The sequence below is a fragment of the Cuculus canorus genome, chromosome 25 (assembly GCF_017976375.1).
Source record: "Cuculus canorus isolate bCucCan1 chromosome 25, bCucCan1.pri, whole genome shotgun sequence".
Lineage (NCBI taxonomy): Eukaryota > Metazoa > Chordata > Aves > Cuculiformes > Cuculidae > Cuculus > Cuculus canorus.
In genome coordinates, this window is record NC_071425.1 from 991,384 (window position 1) to 1,009,048 (window position 17,665).

General features: G+C 46.2%; 1 protein-coding gene across 6 annotated transcripts in view; it reads left to right on the plus strand.

Annotated features, from left to right (window-relative positions):
- Positions 1 to 333: 333 nt before the first annotated feature.
- SKAP1 (src kinase associated phosphoprotein 1) overlaps positions 334 to 17,665 on the plus strand; it is a 157,760-nt gene continuing 140,428 nt past the window's right edge. For 2 of the 6 annotated variants that reach the window (XM_054088453.1, XM_054088450.1), the window contains exons 1-2: positions 334 to 422; positions 7,497 to 7,602. In XM_054088453.1, the coding sequence (XP_053944428.1) occupies positions 7,497 to 7,602 (106 nt within the window). In that variant the 5' untranslated portion in view covers positions 334 to 422. Of the gene's footprint in view, positions 423 to 4,940; positions 5,038 to 7,496; positions 7,603 to 14,946; positions 15,037 to 17,665 lie in introns of those variants that run through there. The other 4 variants (XM_054088449.1, XM_054088451.1, XM_054088454.1 and 1 more) reach the window with 4 other exon arrangements.

Genomic DNA, 17,665 nt, shown 5'->3' on the forward strand with positions numbered 1-17,665 from the left:
CAGGGCCCTGCCCACAGGTGTGCTGCCTTGTGTGAGAATTAAAGCGGTGCACCCCTAATTGCCACCAGGTGAAAACACTAATTGCAGGAGCACAGGGGCAGCTGAGCTGTTGCTGGGGTGGTGTCAGGCGGTTTTGCAGCTCGTTGGCTGGAGCGGGGGCTCTTGGCAGGGTTGAGGTGCTCAGTGTCCAGGGGAGCTGGGAATGCCACCTGCCCGCAAGGAGAACTGACCGGGGCTGCGGGAGGAGGTGTCTGAGCAGAGCCCGGAGCTTCCTCTTACCTCTTTTGGGGTGTCTCCGCCCTCCCCGCTTCCTTTCTCGCTCTGTCCCTGCCCCTTGGGGACTGCAGAAGCAGCCGTTGATTCCTGTGGAGAGGTGGTGGCAGGTATCATGATCCCAGAGGACATTCGGAGACTCCTAGAAGGTAACAAGGAATTTCTCCTTGCTCTTCTTCTGCTTAAGAGGGCTGTGGCTTCAGAGGGAGAAGCTGGAAGGCTTTTTGCACCTCAGTGTGATGAGACAGAGATGGGAGAGAAAAGGCTATGGGAGCTACTTCTGTGTTAAGGCTGATAGCTTTGGGGTCCTCGGGTTACATCTGCCTTCACTGTCTCTAACTCCAGTGAGAGCGTAAGGGATGTGGTTGCCTGTCCTGGTGGTTTTGGGGCTGTCCTCCTGCTGCTCAGGAGCTGGCAGGTGTGTTCATGGATGCGTTAGGAATGGGGAAGTTCTCTGGTGATCCCAGACTCTTTGTAAGAGGAGAATGTATACAAGATTAAGGAGCATCTTCTGGGCCGGAGTCTGTCCTCACAGAGTGTTTCCAGGTACTGAGTGTCTTTGCTGGTTGAGCATCACTGAGGTGAGACAAGGGAGCAGGTACAGAGTTAAAGACGCTTGTGTGCTGCAGTGAGCCCTTTCAGCAGGGTTTTGTTGTGGTTATGATTATGGTGTCTCCAGGCTTTAGAAGCTGTGCAAGTGTTGCATGTCGCTCTGGGGATGCAGTGAACAAGATGGCTCAGGGAGTGCATCCTCAGGAAAGCTTCAATCCTGTTGAAAGTGTGGGTACAGCTGAGAGAGCAGTGCTGGCTTCAGGGCCTCCTTCTGATTGATAATTGGGATGTGACCTGAGGTGTCAGCATGTGAATGAATGAGCTGTGGTGGGAGCTGACAGCGTTTACTTCTGCATGTGTGTAAGATGCCAAATGGGAGCTCCTTAATTTACTTTTCCTGAGTTTAACAAACCTTAAGTGTTGCACCTCCACTCACTGGAGCGGTGGGTCAGCCAAGCAGAAACCATGCTAAACTCTGTCAAAATACGCTTTGCAAATATAGGACTGGAAGGAATGGTTTTCAGCTGAAAGAGGGGAGATTGAGATGAGATCTTAGGAAGCAATGTTTAGTTGTAAGGGTGGGGCGGCCCTGGCCCAAGCTGCTGAAATGTGCCATAAAGATATGGGTACATTTAGGTTGGATACTGGGACGCAGAATTAAGACTTGAGTGTGGTCATATGTCACTGCTTATTTGGATGAGGCATGCATTGAAAGAGGGAAGAGAAGGAAAGCTAGAAAGAGAGGGAGAGAGAGAGAAAGATAGCTATCCCCATGGTGATGCAGCATCGTGTCAGTCCAGTTGCTCTGTCTTATGGGAGAACATTCTCAAAACATCACCTTTGCTTTGCTCCTTTGTGTGCTCAGGGTCATGCTTTGCTAATGAGCTCATCTCACTGACTCTGCCCCATATTTTCCTCACCAAAACGGTGCACCTGTTGGGGCATGTCCAGCTCCTGACAGTTGCTGTGTCTGGGAGCTGTGTCTGTTATCAGTGTGGACCCTGCAAACTCCTCCTGCTCAGCGCTGCAGTCCACCTGCAGTTGATGAGGGTGATGGGATCTTCAGGTTAGGTGTGATGTTGACACAGACCAGTTCTAGACCAGTTCTTTCTGTGGTGTACTACAGTCACCCAGAGAAATTGTGGCTGCCCTATCCCTGGAGGGGTTCCAGGCTAGGCTGGATGGGGATGGGAGCCCCTCATCCAGGGGGAGGTGTCCCTGCCCATGGCAGGAGTGGGACTGGGTGGGCTTTAAGGTCCCTTCCAAACCATTCGGTGTTTCTGAAATTCCATATGGACCTGTGCAATCATTGCTGACCCCGTAGTGTGGAGCGAAGGCTGGGAGAGAGAAGTGCTGTCCGGAGGTGACCACGTTATAACCTCCTGATAAACAAAACCCGAGCAGCAGTGTTGCAGTCCAGAACGACAGTGTCAGTCCATCACTGAACAATGTGTGCACGTGCTACCGACACATCCTGCTCCCACAGATGTGGGTGGCTGCTGGGGGAAGAGTCGTTAGCATCTTGCTGCTCACCACTCGGAGCGGTTGTGTTCAGGGTTGGCCCCTGGCTGCCACAAGGCTTTGTGACCTTTAGTTTCCTGTTGCAATGGCTCCTGGCAGCACAGAGCACTTGCCCCTTCCCCTCTTGAGTTCTGGGATGGCTTCCAGTCCTGGCATCTGTCAGTCAGAGCACAAGTGCACCGCTTCTAAGCCTGTCAAAGCTCTCTTCCAAATGCTTTGTGTCTTCCCCCAGATGTAGGTGTGAATTTTCTCCTCTGGTTTTTAATCATGGGGGTTTTCGTGCAGTTCACCCTTTCACATTTTTGATGTGCAGCGCTTTATTGTTCAGTGCTGACACTTCAGTAAACAACTCATTTCTGCACCTGCCACCTCCTTTTAACTGAGATTATTTTCTTGTTAGCTGACTGTTTTTAATTGAAGGCTTCAGATCTCCTTCTAAAGCACAGCCTTTGTTTGCTGACAAGTAGAGCAGGCTATGAATGGAGATTAATTGCGTGTCACACACCTCGGTATCAAACTTGCTGTGTCTTAACAATCTCTATGGTCTTGAGGCCTTCCAGTGGCTGAGGAGGTTTCTAACTCCGCAGGCTGGAAATGAAGGAGCTCAAGCTGTTACAGGGTTTGCAAACTGTGTTACTATAGGAGTTTCTGTATTTAATGCAGAAAATACAATTAGAGGATGAAAGAGATAGTGATGTATAGGCAATAACATCAGCTTCCTTATGTTAAAGCGTGGTCCATGGTGCAGGATAAGATGCACAGAAGTAGGTAGGGAATGGCTCTCTAGGCGTGAAGGTTTTCAAGGCCAGCTTGGATGTGGCTTTGAGCACCCCGATCCAGTGGGAGGTGTCCCTGCCCATGGCAGGGGATGGAACTGGATGGGCTTTGAGGTCCCTTCCACCCCAAACCATTCTGTGGTCTGTGACTGCAGTGCTTGACTGTCAACCCGCTGTGGACATTTTACCTTGCAGTCCTGCAATACTTGGGAAAGCTTGTTATTTTCTATTTGACTAAAGTGGGTGCAGAGATTATGTTACTTTAATTTCCACCTTGCAAATTAGCAGCCCAAGTTCTCATTAGCACTGTGTTATCAGTTAATTGCCCAGGGTTTCACTTTTGGCTCAGTCAGGTCCCTTTTAAAACTGCTTTTGCTTGAGGGTATCTCAGGTTTGTTGAGCACATATTTCTCCTGAAGGCTGAAACAGTGGTTCTGAAAAATGCGATACATCTCTGCCAAACCCAGAGCTGCTGCTTGTGTTTGTGGAAGCAAAAGCAGTTTGGCAGTCTGATTATCCTGCCCTTCACCTGCCTTGCTTGATCCTCTTCAGATGGTGGGTTGGGAAAGCTGTTTTCTTGATGGAGTTTAGGCAACAGGAGGGACTGAGCAGGTGCTGTGGTGGGAGCCTGCGGCTGCACCTGCACAGCCTTGGTGCTGTTTTAAAAATAAACAATAAAACAGTCCAGTTTGTGAGGGCTAATAAGCCACAGTCAGCATTGATGTAGCACCATGAGTAGCTCTGGGAATTCAGGGTAGAGGCTTAAAAGCTGTTCTGGGTTCTCCTGTTGCCCATTGTATAAGAGAGAATATCCCATTCAGGCCATTCCTGGAGGATGGATGAAGGTTGCTCTGGTGCTCAAGGTTTCCCCTGACTCAGCCCCACAAAAGCAGCAAGGCTCATCTGAAAAATGTTGTTTCACAACTAAACCATCCTTCCTTGAGCTTGCAGAGATGTCGAGAAACAGCATGTGATAGATCACAGCTTTTCTTTTGAAAAGTGAGATTGGGGTTGATACACCCAGCCTTCCAAACCCCTGGCTGTCTTGGGATGCATCCTGGAAATATTAATACAGTCCCGGGGAAGCTTAAGGTATCTGCACTCTCTCTGTTGATAGGTGGCCTAAACTCCTTGTTTAAACTCATTTTTCCCAGGCAGCTGGAATGATGAACTGCAGGAGGGACTGTGTGAAGCTTCAAATAAGGGTTGGAGCCGACTGGCTGATTCAGCATTAGCTTGCAGAGCTGAAATGTGGTTCTGTGGGACCGGTTCCGCTGTGCATGGAGCACATGATTTCTGTTGGTGGTGTTTGATGGCAGAGGAGTAGAAAAGAGGAGGGGGGGAAAAAAAAAGTGACTGTGTATGTGCATAAAGAGACTTCACATGGCATTTTAATACCTTTCAGCTCTAATCATTGAGTGCTGATTAACTCCTGGAATTTAGTGCTGCCGTTAAAAGGTTCTTTACTACCTGGGCTTCAGTGGTTGAGACATAATTCTGATGCTGTGCGTCTCCTGCAGGATTGAAGTGGATAACTGCAATTGCCTTTAGAAACTCCCCTGAAACACTTGATGAAATCTCAACTGTTTTTTCCCCCCCTCTTACCTTTTTAGCTGCAGGAAATGAAAAGGAAAGTCCTGTAAACTTTCAGAGTGGATCGCAGAGAGCAATCTATAAACATCAAGAATATAATGTTACTGACAAGCAGTAAAACTAACATTAGGGTGATTTACTCTAGAGCTGCTTACATATTGCTCTTCCTGATCCACTTTGAGAGTTTATGGGTAGGCTTTCTTTTTCATTTCCTGGTGCCATAAACATCGGAGCTGGCTCTGAAAGGGGCTCTGCCTGCTTTGCAGAAGTGACCCTGGTTTTACTATAACTTACCCAGCAGCTGATCTGTGCTGACATCCCAGTAAGTAAATACCGTATTAGAGCTAATTGCATACTCATGGAACTAATCTGCGCTTAAAAATGACAGAGGGATGCAGCTGATACTTGCATGAGTTCTGGGAGCAGTTTGTTTTCCTTGCTTGTTCTCTTTCGCTGTGGAAATCCAGCTTGTATGCAGTTTCTCTTGCTGACCCATTTCTGCTGTGCTGGTTTGTATATAATAAATTGTCCCTTTGGCCTCATCTATTCTTAAGCAGTGAGCTCCTCAGAGCACGATATATCCTCTGTGCTTAATCTCTGGGCTTGGGTGCTTTCTGCGCAATTTGTAAGCGGCGTAAGGCTCAGCGTTGTTAGCCTTGTCACAGGCTGGTCCCGTATCTTGGATGTACGATTAAAACTGAATAGAGATATAGGGAAAACGAAACTTAGCCTAAGGATTACAGGATTGGCCTGGGATTTAAAAAGCTTCACTCAGCTGCTCTGGCAAAGCCTTTGTGTTATTCCAGGCAGGCCACCGCGGGTCAAACGATGGGCGGTGAACTTCATGTCAATACGCATTTTTGTCTGACACCTCTGCACTCCTGGAGCTTTCAAAGTTGCTGCTGGATATAGGTGTGGGTTTGAGTGATGCTGTGAGGTAGTATTAGTGCCCATCTCCTGAGGTGTGGCACCTTTGCTAGGACGCTTTGATATCTCAATGCTGTGTTCAGGGTTTAACTTCTGTTCTCAGCTCTGAACTGGTGGCTACCGAGTGGGACTGCTGGTATGAGGCACCGCTTGCTCGGACTGGTTCTTGTAGTTCAAGGGGACAGGAAGGAGCTGGTGAGGACCTGGGGAGAGCCTGCATTTTGCTGAATTGTGCGTGTTAGGGCTTCCATGGAAACTGATGCTTCCAGCTGAATAAATCAAGAAAAGAAGAAATGAACTGTCATGGAGACAAGTGTTATGATCCAGATTCACTCCTCCTTCCCAGGCTGCTGCGGTTGGAGTTGGGTCTCCCTGGTCTTAGCCCCTCCACTACTCTGAAGAGGAGGTGGGAAGAGGTCCCCTTGTTCCTGGGGGATGCCTGAGCAACAGCTTTGTTCCCTTCCATGTCCTTCCTTATGCTTCTCACTTTAAAGAGCTCCTTTCCCCCTTCCCTGAGTGTCATGAGCAGACAATAAAAAGAAACGAGGGCTCATGACTTTAACGGAGAAGGGTATCAATTTCTCTTGTGGTATTTTGATCTTGAGATGTGCTTGCAGATGGAGAGGCTGTTTTGAAGGAGCTGTGCAGATTCCTGGGGTGTGCTAAACAGCGCTGGCTGCTGTACCAGCAGCAGAAGCAGAAGGAGCTGAAAGTCTTGCAAGCAGGATATTAAATCGACATTAATGTCACAGCATGCGGCGTGAGTTAAAGGTTGGAGAGGCCTGTGGATGTACAACACCACTGCTTTGGAGCCAATGTTTTCTCTGCAAGGGGACACTAGCAGCGATGCTGCTGAAACACAAGGATTATATTGTCCCACACAGAGCAGTGGGCTTGGAATGGTTTTGTTTTCTATGAGACTTTTTTGGATATTTCTGTAAAGAACATAAATATTTATGCAAATAGAAGATGCTCAACCGTTTTATCTTCCAATTCAGGATAAATTTCTGCATGTAGATGTATTTTCCAGGTGAGACAACACTACTTACTGTTGTCTAGCTGTCCCTATTGGGCAAGGACAGGGTGTAGTATTTATGCAATAACCTTCCAGGAGAACCCATGCTGTGATATGAGCACGTGTAGGCTGGTGCACCACCAACCTGCCCTTCAGTGCCTGCCCTTTCCAAAGGTCATCCTTATGAATACCACAGGATAGGGTTTCCTTGAAGTATCTGGGTATCTTGCACTGGAGTTTAGAAATGTTTTGGATCCTCCTCTGAACGGGATAACCACTTAGAATAGAATCACAGAATGGTTTGAATTGGAAGGGACCTCAAAGCTCATCTACTTACAACCCCCCTGCCACGGACAGGGACACCTTCCACTGGATGAGGTCGCTCAAAACCTCAGCTGACCTGGCCTCAAACTCCTTGAGGGATGGAGTGCACTTCTGTATTCTTGTTTGATGCCAAGAGCCTTTCACAATGGCAGGGTTTTAGGGCATGGGGTAGCAAAGAGGCTGGTGGAATTGCACATGGTCCGACAGACTTCTCCATTTTGCCTTCACTTTCCTCTTCCTTTCTTTTGCTTGGTGGTTTCTTTGCAGTTGCCTGTTGGCTTCATCCTATTACAGTGAGAGAGAAGCTCCATAATCACATGCAATATTTAGACTCTCTTCTATCTGCAATCACTTCAATGTCTCAACTTCTCCAAATGAAGTCTTCAGACCGACTTGAATCTCTAGATCAGACTCTTGATTTGGTACCTCAAGGGCATCACAGTGCACAGCCAGGTCCAGTTTTCTTAGCCAAGAACAGGTATCTGGGTTTTAACCTGGAATTCTCTCTTTCCCAGATGCTGAAGGCTACCTGTCAGATGGGCTGCAGAATGAAAACCTCAGTGCTAAAGCAAGGGAACGGAGGGACGCAATTCTCTTTGGCTTCCAGCAAGTCAAAGCCAGGTTTGTGTTGTCTGCATTACTTTCTAATGAAAGTGCTTCAGAACAGCCTCATGCCTTGGATACTGCACTAGAGGGACAACTGGGCAATGCTTTGAAAGTTAATGGACGTTCAGGGCTTGGTATAACGTGGGCGAGCACTGCGTGCTGGTTTGTGTGCTCTCCTATTTAACCAGTTAAATGGTTGTCTGCCAAGTTGTCATGATTTCTGTTTGGAAACTTGCTTTGTGTTTCAAAGTAGAAAACGTCTGCACAGCTCTTTGCATTTGGGACTCTGATCCTGTTCTGTTCTTCCTTCTCCCTTGTGGCAGAGAGGATTTTGTGGAAAGAAAAAAGTCCATCACTTGGTACTTAGGCTTGTGGGTAAATCAATACAGGGAGAACAGATTCATGCTGTTGGCTTGCTGCTGGAAGTATCTGTTTCACAAGTGGCTCCTGAACTCTCAGATGTGTTGTCTGGACTTTGATACAGTTAAAAAGGAATGAACAGGACTTAATCAAACTCGGGTCTGACCTGGCTTCCAAAATCTTGCATCCTCAGGACTGTTGAAGTCCTGAGTGGGAACATGAGCTGCATCATCTGCATAAGGGAGTGAAGCAAAGAAGGTTATTCTGTTGTGCTAGGGGCAAATCGGGGAACATAAACAGAAAATGCATTGCTGGAGGTTTAAACAAAACGTTCAGCCTCTGCTACCTCACGTTTTTGGCTATGAATGTGATCCAGAGCTTGCTGTTAATGCTCTAGTTAGAAGATATGAGTTGTGTCACTTGAAGTTAAGACCTGACAATAAAACTCAGGGTGGCTGACTGATGTAAGCATTGAGTTTAAATAAAACTGCTGTCGAGTCCCTGAGAAGCAGAGAATTTTATCCTTCGGAAGGGCACAGCCAGACTCTATTCCCTGCAGTCCCACTGAAGAACTTTGCAAGATGCCCTGCTGTATCTTAATCGATCTTTCCTGCTGGCTAATTAAGCATCAGTTTTACTCAGCAACTCGGGACTGTGTAATTATCAGCCTGGGTTGCCCTGAATAATTGAAACAAGCTGAATGCAGAAGATGGAAGCCTTTGGAAAATGGGGCTGTAGCACATCTAAGAGAAGAATGGAGGGGGAGGGGTGTGTGTGTGATGGTGTCCTGTAATCTTGCAGAAGAAAGGGCTTGATTGCACGTTTCTAACAGATTGGTGTGGTTACTCTGAAAAATTCCCACTCATTGGCAGGTATTGATCTTGGGCAGAAAGTGTCAAGTAAGCAGAACTCTGAACCTGAAGTATTCAGACATCAACTCAAGCTATTTTCAACTGTCCTGTGAGCGTGCAACTTTAAAAGTGACAACTCTGTCTTCGTGTAAGGCAGCTCTAGCTCTGTTTTTAATGAGCTAAAAACCAATGACTTGGATAAATGTAAGGCAGCTGGCAGACTTGGAAATAGGGGTTATTCTTGCTTCCTGCAGTAGATGGGCTGTCTTCATGTCCTGTTAGTTGTGAACGGTGCTTGAGCAGTGGGGGAAGATGCTGCTATGGCCATCGTCCTGTGGACCTCTGGCTGTGTGTGGGTTTGATTTGCTCAAAAAGGAGCAGCCTTTAGGGTCCTGGGACAAATGCTGATGCTGTGATGTAGAACTCAGCCTTGGCTCTTAGCTCTTTCTCAGCCCAAGAATGCAATTTGAGATAAAGCTTTTTAGAACAAAGTCAGGAGATCTAGTGAAGCATCCTTTGTATCGGGAGCAGAGGTGATATGCAAATTCATCCTGGAAGCTCAGGTTAATAGGTGGGCCTCAATCCTGCAATTTATGTCAATAAGCGACAGACACTTCCGTGAGGGGAAGCGAGACCCTTGAGCAAAGACTACAGGGCATGGCTGATTTCCTACTTGTGTTTTATTGCTTGGTGGCATTTGGGAAGGGTGAGAAGAACAGAGTATATGGATGTCCTGGGTCTGACCTGAGCCATTAACACAATGATTTGTGGTGGGAGATTACTGTAATGATGACTGTATCTCTTTACCTGAAAGGATCTAGGCAGGTCTTGCTCTTGGGGATGAGGCGTGGGTTTGTCTCTTTGGGGAGCTTCCTGTGGCTTCTGTGGTGGGCATTCAGGAAATCATCAGCCTTTGTCTTCAGGAAGCTCCTGCCTGCCCTCGACAGCCCCACTCGCTGCATTCCACCTCCGCAGGGCGAAACACAACACGGCGTGCAAGGTTTCATTATTTGCCTTCTTAATAGACATAAGTAAACTGCTCAGCTACTGGGGAGAGACACATGTGTCTGAAAGGGAAGAGCTTCATCTGGTATGGTTATCCTGAGCCAGGCTCAATAACTGCTCCTGTAACTTGGCCGTCAGGTCTTTACATTGCTGCTCTCCCCATGGCCTCATAACATTCCCCACCAGGAGGTTTGCTGATGACTATAATGTGAGCAAGTGGTTGGGCTTTATGTCTCCGTGTGCTACCTGTGAGGATATATTGTTCCCGTCTCGCCGCAAGAAGTGCGGTAGGTAGGGAGTGGATCGTGTTCGCAGGTTATAATTTTCTCCAAGGCAGTCTGGGGCAGTTTTGCCAGAGGAGCCGCGTCGGAGGTGGCGCAGGCAGTGGCTGTGGGGGGGGGCTGTCACCATCTGCCTGACTTATGAGTCTCTGTACTGTTTTACTTTCAGAATTCATTTGGTTATTTAAAGTGCACTGTTGTGTTGAAACAGTTCTCTTTTCTTTCTTTTTTCCCCCTCCTTACTAACTCAGATCACATTCCACTTTCTGATATCTTCTATCTAAATCCTGGCCTGGCAATTTTTTTCCTAATTGTCTCTTTGGTTTTGTTGATAATCTCTTTTTAATTGCTTTCCCTGATTGCTTTGTTTGGCATTCAGGAGAACAAACCACGGAACCCAGCAGGCTTGGTCCCCAGGAATCATTTGTGTTGAGGGATGAGGCTCTTGCAGCACAGCAGCCTGTGCAGTTACCTGTGTCCTGGCTGTGGGGTGAGGACACTGCTCCTGTCCTGAATGGGAAATCAAAGTGTTTACAATGGATAAAACATACTTAAAGAGCAGCTTTGGTTTGGGGGAGGATGCGGTGCTGGGGGAGAGCTCTGCTTGTCTCCTAGAAACCCCTACGGTTGTCACTTGCTTCTGTTTTAGGTCTGTTGGTGCTGAAGGTTTGTTTCAAGTTACTCCTTGGGAACATTGCTGCTGTTTCTGGTGTCCTGACAAATTCGGCTGTGGAGCCAGCAGCTGTCTGACACCTGGGATGGAGCGGATACATGACTCCACTCAGGAACACAAGCCCATTCTTGTCCTTTGGCAAGAGCAGCAACCCAAAAAAAAAGTCGTCTTGCTGTTAAATGACCTCACCTCAGCGTTTCGACATTGCTAGAGCCGTTACAGTGGCAGGGGGTGAGATGGGAGAATGGGATTTATTTAAAAATATGGAGATAAATAGTTCCTCCCTCTCCTTGGAGTCGGCCGGTCATTTAAACTCCCTGTTGGAAGGCAAGTTTGCACTGATGGAAACAAATGCTTAGTATTTTTTTTCCTCTCCCTGAGGTGAAATGTAATAGCACTAAAAGGAGAGCAGGGCAGAGCTGCTGTATTTCAAAGCAGGAATGAAGAGAAAGGGGCTTAATTAATGTTTGTCACATACACCCACTAGGAAATCCAAAATAGACGCTGAACCTCTGCCTTTAATTTGCTTCACTGTGATGAAAACAATGGCATAAACCCGAGGCCTAATCCTGCTATTTGTAACTAAACCACAGGACCATTTCCCAGCATTTCTACCTGCAGCGGGAGCCCCAGCGTAGACCAGGATCTTCAGCTCTGGGTAGCAAGCCCCCAACCTCATTTTAGTGCCTTGTTGTCTAACCCTTAAAGTTTATGGTGAGGTTCCCAATGTGCTATTGTTGAGGGAAAGTCTGCATGTGGTCTTTTAACTCTGCCATGAAGCTTCTCATGGATTGGACATCTCCAGGTGATGTCCTGCCCTCTAAGGAGAGCCTGCAGAAGCCAAGGTCTGTCCTGGACCTCCACAATGGCTGTGCTGTGCGGTGTCACAAATACAAGAGCGCTGTGGCTGGCGGCATGCTTGGATTCCCAGCTGGGACAGCAGATGTGCTCCTTGCAATTTAGACCTCCATTGTAAGTCTGGGGTGAGGTTTAAATGTTTGTAGTGACACAGCGTAGCTGTCCTCCCTCTCCAAGCACAGGGTGGGCTCTGCTACAGTCAGTCTTGTTCATAACCACATCATCGCAGTATCCTTTAGGTCGGAAAGGACCTTTAAAATCAAGTTCAACCTTTAACCCAACGCTGCCAACTCTACCACTAAGCCATGTCCTTAGATACCACATGTACTGGTATTTTAAACTCCTTCAGGGATGGTGACTCAACCCTTCCCATGGGCAACCTCTTCCAGTGCTTGACAACCTTTTCAGTGAAAGAAATATTTCCTAATATCCAATCTAAACCACTCCTGGTGCGTTTGCTACTGGAGCTGGAACGGGATGGTTTGAGCCCCAATGGAAGCATAAGGGCAAAGACAACGCATCGTGAGTGCTTCTGGTTTGGGCATACTTGGGGTTGTGCTCCAAATCTCGGCAAGCTGTTGTAGGATGTGGTTTCATGTACTCTGTCAAAAACCAGTAAGCTACTGGTTTTATTAGTTTACGGGTGTAACTGAACTGTAGATATTACAACACCAGGAGAACTTCACCTAATTATTGGGTTGAACATCCTTTCTGTGGCAAGGTATTATGGTGGGATTGTAAAAAGATTCCCTAATGAAAATACATCCAAGAATGTGTCTCAAGCAGTGTGTTTGGCCTGTTTTAATAAACTCCTAACTGTATTAACTACATTTATTACTTCAATTTTCAACCTTATTTTAAAGATGTAAGATTGAAATTAAAGAAAATGCAATTTCAGGGTAATTTTGCTTCATTAGTGGAAATGCACTGCCTGTAATTCCTACCAATATGAAACTCATTATGTTGAATAACGTGTGATACCAAGATAAAAAGGAGTTTAAAAATGTGACCTGATGGGCAGATAATTGAGCTCAGCACATTAATGCCAGGGCTGGACTACAGCCCCACCACATTGTCCTTAATTAGCAAAGTGCTGTTCTCCCCCTTTGGGCTCTTCAGAGAGCTGGAATGTATTTGCTCAGCAAGGAGACAATCTCGCTGAGCAGGATTTTGTTCACACTTACTTTGGCTGTTAAATACAGATTCATTGGGCAAAGAATAAAAGCCAAGTCCCTGTCACTTCAAGACAGGTTTGGAATTTGTGTTTTCTGTCCTAAAAAGGAGCTCCCTGAGATTTTGGGGTTTTTTTCCCCATTTTGTCGGGGAGAGGGTGTCGAGCATAGGTTTGGGGATGCAGAAGGGTGTGTTAATGGGGATCCGAAGCCTCTCCACCCTGGGCTGGGGTGTGTGAGCGCAGGCGTTGCTTTCCTTTTCTACCGCCTGGGAAAGTTTCTGTTAGGATGTTCCCAATTTATTCCGTAATCTCAGTAGGGGAGTGTTTTTCCCCCTCCTTTTGGGTAGTGCTGAGGTAGGGATCCTCCTGTGTTAATGTACAGCATGGCAGGGGCACGAATTCAATTCAGCTGTTATCGTGTTCTACCTGCTTTTATACCTGGTGTGAACGTGGCCATTCTCTCTGCCAGTAATGCAGTTTGGTGCCTTCTGGGTTAGGTTCCTTTCAGTAATTTCCATCATTTTCCATCCTAGCTGATAAAATTACCCCTGTTTCCCCATCCATTTCCTTGTGAATGCATTGTTAATCTGAAACCTGAGGACTGTAAATGATTGAAATGGTGTAACCAGAGTCTTTGCATTGCTGCTGCTGCTGCTCCTGTAACATTTAACCGAGAAATGCATTTGAAGTGGTTTGTAACCGACTTGGCTAATGGTGAGCTCCCCAACCCCATTCTCATTTTTTTTTCCTGTTTGAAATCTTGTACAGTATTGATTTTTAAAGTTTTTTTTCTTTTTTGCAAACATTAAAACCCAATGAATACAGCGCACCAAGCAATTGGACTGTCTTGAAATATCTAATTTAATAACATCTGTGGTGATATTAGTGTTCTTAATTGGACAGAAAAATACAGGAAATTTGATTGAAACCTGACTTTATTTTATGGTTCCCGGTGAAATTGAGTCTGGGAGGAAAGTGGGGTTTAGACTTTTATAGGTGTTAGGGCTGCAAAGAGACCATTTATACCCATCAAGTCTGACCCCCTGCACAGCACAGACTGTAAGATTTCAGACAATAGTTTTTGTCTCTACCCCCAAATGGCTCTGGTTTGGCTCCTTCAGCTCTGGGAACCGCTGCAAGCTTGGATGCTGGTCAGGAAACTAGAGTTGAGGGTGTGTTAATCGTGTTTTACTGGATTTCTGTGCATTGATGGGATTCATGACTGCCTTCCCCCTGCAGTGGAGGACAAGCTGGGGTGGGTCTGTGCTGGAGATTTGTGGAAAGCTTGGAAATGGAGGAATAAAACCAAATTATATTGGTGCTCCAAGAAAACAAGTCCTGTGCTCACACCAAAGGGCAAATCTAAATCTAGGGTGGCAGGAATAACAGTGACTGGTGAGGAGTTTAATCTTTGTGTATCCCAGAGCTTAATCTGCTGTCCCTTTTGTAACAACATGGGGGATATTTCTGGGTTCCCATCCGCTAAGGTGACGGTGTGAGATGAATTCTGTGCTAGTAGACCTGCTTGATCAGACCTGGAAGCGTCACTGTACTGGGGTGACTGCTCTGGAGTAAAAGAGCTATAAAAAGCTAACTTTACTCTCCTGGAGGTGAATCCATTGCATAGTACAGCTGGGAAGGGTAGGATCTGGCAAACTTATTTTCAAACCTCACTGGTGCCTAACTGATGCTCTTGGGGTGGCTTCTTATCTTGCATCTGTAATAAACCACTGCGGGGTAAAAACTGTGCTCAAAGTCCTGGAGAGTCCTGGAAGCATTTTTCACTTTTGAAGACCAAGTCCTGGCTTTGTGGGAGGCAGTAGAAGGCTCTGGTCTTTACAGACCACCAGTTCTGGCTCAAGACTGTAAGAACAAATGCATTCCTGTTGGGAACAATGATTTCTGTCAAACTTACCTGCTCTGTGACTCAATTTCCCTGTTGTATGTTACAAGAGCATTTTCTTTTACTCTTTCTCATGGTAATTCACGCTTTGAGGACTGCTTGCAGACCTGAGTTGCGATTTTGATTGGGTCCAGCTGGAGCCACTGCTATTGGGAGGCTGATGAATTGGAACTGGGATGGTGTTCAGGAGCAAAGAACATAAACATTTCCAGAAAAGGGAGCCCCTCTGTTTGCTTGTTGTGTGCAAAACCTCAAAGGCTGTACGATCATGAGAAACAGTTCGTGTTTTGAACAGAACAAATCTGGGGCTTCTTCCTGTCTGGCTCAGAATATGCACCGATGAGGTGAGAGAGGTGAATGTTATGCTGCAAAGCGTGCAGGGGAAGTGCTTATAGGATGTCTTTCGTTACAGTATTGGCAGCGCAACACTCGATCTTTGCCTTTGTAATGGAAATCAGATATTTTTTTGGGTTCGTTCCTCACGTTCCATATTGCATCAAATATCTCAATGAATTCCTTTGTGAGCTCAGTTTCTGAAACTGCTTAATCATTTGACAAGAGTTTTCCCTGTCTCCTTCTAATTTCTTGGGGTCTGATGTAAGTTGGGACTTTCTGTTTGGCTGAAAAATCTTTGCTGTGCTTTGCCTTAACCGATTCTTTTCCTGGGGGATTGCACCCACAGCTGGTGGACAGGAGCTTTGTTAATAGAGTGCTTAAAAGGAACAGCTAAGATGAGACCAAATACATCTCCTATTGGCAAACTTTCTGTTTAAGAAAACAGATAAGAAGCTTTACTCTTGCTGTTTGTGAGATCTGAAAGTTGTTTATTAAGGAAGAAAATATCAAACCTGAACCCAAATCAAAAACCCTCCAAAGTGTTTCCTGGTGTGAGTGGGGAGCCCCTGGCCCAGGTTGCCCAGAGTAGTGGTGATGCCCCATCCCTGGAGGGGTTCCAGGCCAGGTTGGATGGGGCTTGGAGCCCCTGATCCAGTGAGAGGTGTCCCTGCACAACTGGATGGGTTTTGAGGTCTCTTCTAACCCAAACCGTTCTATGATTCTATGAAAATAGAGATGTGGTTCAGTAAGGATTTGGCCTCTGGTTTCTAACCTCCCTTGTCTGGCTCAAGAGAGGATCCGTGTGGAGCAATTATAATATTTTTTAATTAATAATTATGTGCTGTGAGAAATTATTGGGCTGTAACTTAGGGAAAAGCTCATGTGAAGCTGCAGAAGAAAACAATGCGTAAATGCCTGTTACCCAGAGACTGGGCGTGTTAAAGGCATAACAGGCTTGTCAGTACTGTCTTAACCGGGAACAACAATTGGAATTGGCCTCGAGCTCTGTGCTTTGGAGAACGGCCCAGGATGACTGATGTGCTTCTGCTGGCTGAGCTGCTCCTCCTCTGCTCCACGAATGGGCCTTATTCTCCATCTGTAACCACACGTGACTTGCGGTTAGAGGCGTATTAGAACTGGCCCTGTTTGCTGCCTATGTTGTTGTCAAAAATGGGCATTCGGGCCAAATAATTGCATTTCTTGGGTAATGCAGGAATAAAAAAGCAATATTCTGGCCACCTGAAAGCGGTGTAACTCAGGCTGGGGTTACCTGCAGGAAGGATGGGGAGACACAGATGTGAAGTCCTGCTTCCCCTCACCCTGTCTTTGATATGGATGAAACAGAATTTCTTTCTCTCATGCTGATAAGAATACACTGTGAATACTATGGCATTGTATATGTGTGCCTTTTAAGCCCTCAAGATAAGTCCATGTATTCAAGATTTTCATGCGGGCAGTGGCAGACGAAGGAATTACATCATTCCTCTTTCGTCTTCCCTAAGAACAAGCCCACCTTCCCCCACTCCCATGTACATTTGAAACTAACTTTCGTTCTCTAAGTCTTTCCAGAGTGAAAATGATCAAAGCATGAGATTAAAGACACATCCTGATCTGAAGAGATTACAACTTTTGACTGTTTCCTTATGCTTTCCAAAAAAAAAAAAAAAGGCAAAGCATCTTTTTGGTATTTCCCCTCATTTTGATTTGATCAGAGCGAAGCCAACACAGTCTCACTGGTCCGGTAGGAACTGGAACTCAATTTTACATTTTTTTAAACCATTTTACTGTATTAAAAATGACAGAGGTTAGAAACAAAGCTCTTATACTTTTATTGAACTGGAATGAGAAGTGACAGAAAATCATTTTGGTCCTAGTGCAGTAAATGTTATCACTAAAACATGTTCAGGGGAGATTAGGACAGCCTCTCAAGCGCAAGAGACAAAAGTTCACAAAACAAGAAGTGATTTTGCTGTCCTTGTCTCGCAGTCGTCTGGTCAGGAGACAAAAGTATTTTAGCTCTCGGGGATGCTGGGCTTGGGGGAACGCAGGTTCCGCTCGCGGAGCAGAGGCTGAGCCCGGGGAGGGGAGGTTTTGCAGATCAAATGTCAAAAAATGTTTGAATTCTCAAAGCGAACATTGAGGCAGAGTTAATGCTGATTGGAAACAAAAGGATGGGGCTGCTCTGATGGTTCCCTGACCCTGGGCAGGCAGTGTCGCTTCCCTGGGCTGGAGAGATAAGATGGAGCTCTCGTAGGATGGAGAGGGAAGAGCTCAGTGTGAAAATGAGGACCACTGCCAGGAGCATCCAAAGGCCTGGAGAAATTCACAGCCCTTTCTGACCACAAAGCACAGCGGTGTGGCTCTTTCCAACAGGACATGGCTGGTTTTACCCCAAGCCCGTTCTACCAGGGAAGATTTTTTTTCTGTCTGTGCACATTCTTTATTTATTTGTCCAAACCAAGTCAAATAAATATTATGCCCTTAATCAGAATTCTGGTGTTGTTTTCTAATTAATCTGTGTCAGTAGCTTGAATGTTTGTGTTAAATCATTTTCTTCATGAAAGCTTTTAATGAGGAAACAAATTGATTGGATTTTTACGTACTGGATTCTTGCCACCGATGCCTATAGAGCAGCCC